Genomic DNA, 6,788 nt, shown 5'->3' on the forward strand with positions numbered 1-6,788 from the left:
AGCAGGTCGAGGCTGCGGTGGCCGGGAGCGGCCGCTGCACTCCAGTCTGGGCGACAGAGTCAGACTCCAACTCGAAAAAGAAAAGAAAGAGTGTTTGTGTCACTTCTTGCTTCTCAAGCCCCAGCCTTTCGGCGGCCCTCACCGGCGACGGATCCGTAGTCCAACCGAGAGCCTGCCCGGAGCCACCGGCCGTGACAGACCGGAAGCGGAAGTGGTGGTATTTCATAGAGCCGTAAAGCGCGCCTGGTGGCCTCGCTTCCGGCTCGCGACAACGGCTCTGACCGCCCACCGGCCGTCGTGTTGGGGATTCTGCGGAACCCTTGCCGATTCCGTTTGCTGATTCCGTTTGTCTCCGATTCCGGGCCCCTCTCTGTCATCATCCCCTTGCTCTTGTATCATGTTCAAGAAATTTGATGAAAAGGAAAATGTGTCCAACTGCATCCAGTTGAAAACGTCAGTCATTAAGGGCATTAAGAACCAACTGGTAGAGCAATTTTCAGGTATTGAGCCTTGGCTTAATCAGATCATACCTAGGAAAGACCCTGTCAGAGTAGTGCGGTGCCATGATCACACAGAAATCCTTACAGTAAGCGGAGAATTGCTGTTTTTTAGACAAAGAAAGGGGCCTTTTTATCCAACTCTCAGGTTGCTTCACAAATACCCTTTTATCCTGCCGCACCAGCAGGTTGATAAGGGCGCCATCAAATTTGTACTCAGTGGAGCAAATATCATGTGTCCAGGTTTAACTTCTCCTGGAGCCAGGCTTTACCCTGCGGCAGTGGATACGATTGTCGCCATTATGGCAGAAGGAAAACAACATGCTCTGTGTGTTGGGGTCATGAAGATGTCTGCAGAAGAGATCAAGAAAGTCAACAAAGGAATTGGCATTGAGAATATCCACTATTTAAATGATGGGCTGTGGCACATGAAGGCGTGTAAATGAGCCTCGGATATTGAGCCTAATGTGTGTGTGTCTGTGACAGCATGAAGACGGCCTCTGATTTTGCTGAATACGTTTAACAGACACTTGAAAGAAAATCAGGGTACTATTAGTACAAAGGCAGAAACAGAAACTGGGAACAAGCAGCAAGCAATCTGCTACTCTCGAATCTGAACGAAGCGGCTGCACCCTAAGGCCCTGGGCAAGCTCCACAACATCTCTGTGCTTCCTCATTAGTAAACTTGGAAGCAATCGAGAACATGTGTAACAGGATGTCTACCATGGGGTCCCCAGAGGAGCACCTCGGGAACTCCTTCCTGCCTTTCTCCAGGCCTCCATCTCTTACCTTCTTCCTCCTCTACTAGTGAACTAAAGTGCCAGTAACCTCTTAATTCCTTTGGTAGAAAAGTAGAAGGATTCCAGAATTAACTGGGACCTTGCTAAAGACCTGGGCTCAGTGGCAGCTGACACTGATTGAGTACCCGCTGTGTGCCAAGTACTATGCTGAATGCATTGTAGGGTCCATCTCACTCAATCCCCACAGCAGCCCTATGAAGGAGGTGTTGTCATCCCCTTTTTATCGATAGGAAACTGAAGCTCAGAGAGGGAACTGCCTCCCCCAAGGCCACCAAGCTACAAGTGGCAAAACCTATGCTCTGAAAGCCTATCCTACTGAACCTGTGCCAGGCTTGTATTTTCTCTGGGCCTCCATTCCGTTCTCTAGGAAATTGGAGGGGTTAGGGTAGCTCCAGTGAGCTCTCCCCCTCCTGAAACTCCCATAAGTCTGGGGCAGCCAAGGCTGAGGCCTCCATCCTGTGGGCCTCTGACAGTGCCCACAGCCATGCCCTCCTCCGTCCAGGGGCTGGCAGGTGGGAGGGGCAGCCCCGCCCCGGGGAGTGGACTTACCCGGCCTCTCTGCTCAGAGATCATCAATTATGAGTTTGACACCAAGGACCTGGTGTGCCTGGGCCTAAGCAGCATCGTTGGTGTTTGGTACCTGCTGAGGAAGGTAAGTAGCCAGGGCCTAGATAGAACGGGAGGCCGGGGTGACAGGGCAGGGTGGGCATGGCGAGCTGGTCTCACTACCCTCCTTTCCTCAGCACTGGATTGCCAACAACCTTTTTGGCCTGGCCTTCTCCCTTAACGGAGTAGAGCTCCTACACCTGAACAATGTCAGCACGGGCTGCATCCTGCTGGGTGGACTCTTCATCTACGATGTCTTCTGGGTGAGTCAGGCAGGGCCGCCAAGGATGTCCAGCTTTAGGCCCCCTCATTTTCTACTCCCTCTCCCTCTGGCCCAAGTGGCAGTCATCTGATGGAGAGTAACTGGAAATCAAGACCCCAGAGCAGAACTCTCCAAGCCCATCTGTGAGTAGAGCCAGAGAGTAGATTTCTCCTTTCCAATAGTACACTCTGTGCCTGGTACCTTCCAGCCACCCTCGTGTCTTCCTCACTAACAGGAGTATTACTTAATCCCATGTCTCTGTAGCAAGGGACTTGAAATTCAGAGAAGTTCAGGCAGGAGTGGAAGAATGCTGTTGAATGGACCCGGCAGTGGCACCAGTGGCTCCCCTGAGAGGACAGATGCGAGCTGTGCTTGACTGCACACCAGCCTGGGGCTCCAGGACCTATCATGCTCACTCTGAGAGACACCACAAAGGGATTGAGGTCAGCCTGGCTCAGGCACCTTTTCCCAGGCCCCAGGTGGCCTCTTCTCCTCTTGAACGGGTGGTGCCGAAAGACTGTCACTTGGGAGGGGCAGAACTCTGAACAGACATAGACTACCTAGCTTGGATCATCAGAGGTCCTTCCGATAGTCCTTCACATTCCCCTTCTTTGTTGCCTGGAACCAGTATCAGGGGCCACCTCACCTGGACTTGAGTCCTGTACGGGAGCCCCTCCCAGATCCCTGCCCCACTCCCCACAGATCCCAGGCAGCAGCACATCTGGAAGCCCAGGGACAGCCCTTCCCCACCCAGCCCCTCAGCTCCCTCCAGACTGCTGTTGTCTCTTTCTAGGTATTTGGCACCAACGTGATGGTGACAGTGGCCAAGTCCTTTGAGGCACCAATCAAATGTAAGTGACCACCCCTTTGCTCTCCCAGCTGGCCCATGCCCTTGTGGTTCCTGTTTTGGTCAGTGCCTCTCCCTTGTCTCCTTCCCATGTTTCTCTTCCTCCTCCGAGCTCTTCTGTGTCTCCAGTCTTCTCATTGACTCATCTGGCTGTGTGCACGAGCGCCTGAGCCCCTGCCCAGGCCCTGGCCTCTGGCCACTTGGACGCAGTACAGCATGGTGTAAGATGAGCCAGAATGGGAGCAGGCATGGAGGGGGAAGTATTTCATTTGACCTGGGGTGGGGGGCATGCTGAGACTTTCAGGAGAGAAGACCTCCATGCCTCTCAGACCACCTTGGTTTTATTCTTCGGTGTATCCATTGCTTATAAGTAATAGGAAATCCAGTTACAGATTGAGCATCTCTAATCCAGAATTCTGAAATTCAAATGCTTCAAAACCCAAAGCTTTTTGAGCGCCCACATGACACCATAACTGGAAAATTCCACACATAAGTACTTAACATAAGCTTTGTTTAATGTATAAAACTGGGAGGCCAATGCCTGTAGTTTTAGCCTCTCAGGAGGCTGAGGCAGGAGGATTACTTGGGCCCAGGAGTTTGATGTTACATGTAAGCTAGGATCATGCCACTGTACTCCAGCCTGGGATATAGAGCAAGACCATGTCTCTAAAATTTAAAAATCACAAATAAAAAATATTATAAACAACTATTTTCAAGCTTTGTATAAAAGAAATATATGAAACATAAATGAATGTTATATTTATACTTGGTTCCTATCCGAAAGATATCCCATTATGTTTATGCAAATATTTCAAAATCAAAAAAAATCTGAAACATTTCTGGTCCCAAGCATTGCAAATAAGGGATACTCAACCTGTATATGTGCCTTTAAACATGGGGGACATTTTGTCATCTCACTATAGCAGGCCTGGGGCTGGAAGGCTCAGGATTGGGCTCATGATCCTCAGTGGAGTCGCCGAGAGTGAGGCTACTTCAGTCCTCCCACCCTTCTCAGCATGTCCACCTGCTCCTTGGCTCATCCCTTTACGGTCACTCGAGGCATCAAGAAATAGCTGTCTTTCTCAGGGACTCCTTCTCCAATGCAGCGGATGGGTTTTCTCCAAGTGCGTGATCCCAGGATGGCTTCCACAGCTCCTCCCATGAAGCTCCACACAGCCATGTCCAGAGGCAGAAAGGGGAAAGTATGTCTCTCATCAGGAAGGGATGTTTTTTCTCAAATCCCACAGGCAGCCTCATATTTTATTGACCAAAATAGAGTCACAGGCCCAAGTCTAAAGTATGCGTCAGAGAGGGGGATGGGAAAAGCATAATTAGCTTAGAGTCTCAGCCTTAGACTAGTGAAGAATCCTCTCTTGTGATCACAGGGCTCAAAGACAGGGACAGTCAGTCGGGCATGCTAGCAAGTAGAAGAGAAGGACGCTGCTGGGATGGCAGTCAGCAGTGAGTGTGGGCCATGAAAGCCTTGGCTCAAGGCAGTCAGGGGAAGGTCACCCAAGGGATCAAGAAATTACCGTCTTTCTCAGGGACTCCTCCAACACAGCAGACAGGTTTTCTCCAAGTGCTGGGGAGGACTTCATGACCACAAACTCCTCCTGAACTCATTCAACATCCACCTCAGTGACCCAGAGGAAAACAGGTTTCTCCAGCTGGGGCCTGATAAACCTCCTCTGGGGAGATGGAGGATCATGAGGGATGGGCCAGGGTGACAGCCCTCTCCAGTGCCTGGGGCAGAGTATTTGAACTGGCAGCCCCCAGCACCAAGGGTGGAAGGGGAGGGCAGTTCTCCAAGCGAGGGAGCAGATTCCGGGCAAGCCAGAACAGCAGCTGTTGCCTGTGTGCTTTGATGGATGAGCCTGGGAGGTGGGTGCCCAGAGAACCCAGCCAAGGTGTCAGGAAGAGCTTTTCAGGTCATGAAGGATGAATACACATTTGCCAAGCATGCAGGGCACTGTGGGTATTTGAGTGAGAGTGTACAACTCCAGCAAAGGGCCGGAGGCAGGAAGATGCATGGAGGGCCCTGGAAGCAGAGAAATAGGGAGGGAGGGAGGGTGGCGAGGCTAGGGGTAACAGCCTGGAAAGAGCGACCAAGACCAGACTGGGGAAGCCGAGGATGCTGTGCCAAGGAGCTTGGACACTGCCCAGTCAGCAGTGGATAAGCCACTGGGAGGCTCTCAGCAGAGGACCTAGACTGTTGTACTTGCGGTCTGAGTTTTGGGATTGGAGAGACGACCCCTTGCCTTCCATTTCTAAAACTAGAGCTAAGTGGTAGAAAAGCAGGAAAGTTAGGTGCACATATGCAGAAGCCAGGCTGCCTGGACTTGAGTCTTGGCTCTGCCACTTGCTGACTGTGTGGCCTTGGGGAGGAGACATAACCTCTCTGAGCCCTGGTTTCTACAACTGTACAATGGAGACAACAGTAAGTGCCACTCAGAATTGAATGGTACCAGGACCAAGAGGACCAAGTGAGGAAATATGTAGGTCGTTGTGCACTGTGTATTCAAGCAGAAAGAAGCAGGCAGGGCAAGGGCATCTGTACATTTATTAGAGAAGTACAAGGTTACCCAGAACCCCTGTCACACTTCTGTGTACGTTCTGCAGAGCTGAGTTATAGGACCACCCCTAGCTGCAAGGGAAGTCAGAAGTTCAGGGAACAGGATTGTTCTGGTTGGCTTATTCTTACACCACACTTGGATAAATCTGCCTCACACAAAATTAGAACAGGGTTAGTAAAGAAGGCATGGAGGCTGGGCTCAGTGGCTCAGCCTATAATCTCAGCACTTTGGGAGGCTGAGGTGAGTGGATTGCCTGAGTCCATGGGTTCGAGACCAACCCAGGCAACTTGGCGAGACCTCGTCTCTAAAATAAATCAAAAATTAGCTGGGCGTGGTAGCGCACCCCTGTAATCTGGCTGCTTGGAAGGCTGAGATGGAAGGATCGCCTGAGCCCAGCAGGTCAAGGCTGCAGTGGCTGTGAGCATGCCACTGTACTACAGCCTGGGCACAGAGTGAGACTCCAACTCAAAAAATAAAATAAAAAAGTAAAAAGCGTATAACCGGGAAAGCACAATTTTAATTTTTGTTTTGTTTTTAACAATTATGGGCGATGGCCCTTTAAGAAATTTGGGAAAGGAAGTAAATACCCTGTTAATGGGTAGAAAGGAAGTAAATGTCCTCTAATGTGGATACATATCTGCCGCTCTTTGCTAAGCCATTTTAAAATCAAAGTTAGTGCCTCACTAAGCTGGCATTTGTGAGAATGGTCACTCAAGTCTCCATGATGAGGAAAAATAAGTCATGTGTGTACATGATGAGGAGATGTCTTAGGAATACACAGGCCCAGGAGGAAAATAAAACCAGAACACCATGGCTGAGACATTAATTTGGCTTCAAAAATATGAAGGTCCAGTAAGTGACTACTTTGAAAGCCAAACACTCTTACTGGCCTTGCAGAGCTACTAGTGTTCACAGAATGAGTGCAGGCCATCTGTCTGATAAAGCAAGTTATGAAGGGAAGGGATTTGGTGCCAAGTGGCTGCTGGAGACCAGCAGAAGCATAAACAACAGGGTCCAAGTGGAAACTCTCATGCTGAACAGATCTTGCTACTGTGGACAATCCTTTTGAAGCCATGACAGCACAGAGAGAGAGACCTTACAAAGAGCTTTAGGGAATGATTACTGCAAACATAGAAAGGACAACCAAAGTTGGGTTGGGGAGTATCTTGTCGACTCAGGCTGCCATACCCATATACCACAGAG

The 6,788-nt window shown here is 50.3% G+C and overlaps 2 protein-coding genes across 2 annotated transcripts in view; both read left to right on the top strand.

The window, feature by feature from the left end:
* The window catches only part of HM13 (histocompatibility minor 13), a 46,717-nt gene that overhangs the window by 24,454 nt on the left and 15,475 nt on the right, over positions 1-6,788 (top strand). The window contains exons 6-8 of the mRNA XM_021712354.1: positions 1,864-1,949; positions 2,041-2,166; positions 2,959-3,016. Of these exons, the coding sequence (XP_021568029.1) occupies positions 1,864-1,949; positions 2,041-2,166; positions 2,959-3,016 (270 nt within the window). The remainder of the gene's footprint in view (positions 1-1,863; positions 1,950-2,040; positions 2,167-2,958; positions 3,017-6,788) is intronic.
* Positions 374-1,299, top strand: LOC103260433 (malignant T-cell-amplified sequence 1-like). The gene has a single exon (XM_008058074.2). It carries the CDS (start codon positions 398-400, stop codon positions 941-943), a length of 546 nt encoding a protein of 181 aa, XP_008056265.1. The 5' UTR covers positions 374-397; the 3' UTR covers positions 944-1,299.

Source organism: Carlito syrichta, unplaced genomic scaffold (genome assembly GCF_000164805.1).
Source record: "Carlito syrichta isolate Samal-C Ts95f unplaced genomic scaffold, Tarsius_syrichta-2.0.1 Scaffold303207, whole genome shotgun sequence".
NCBI classification, from domain to species: domain Eukaryota; kingdom Metazoa; phylum Chordata; class Mammalia; order Primates; family Tarsiidae; genus Carlito; species Carlito syrichta.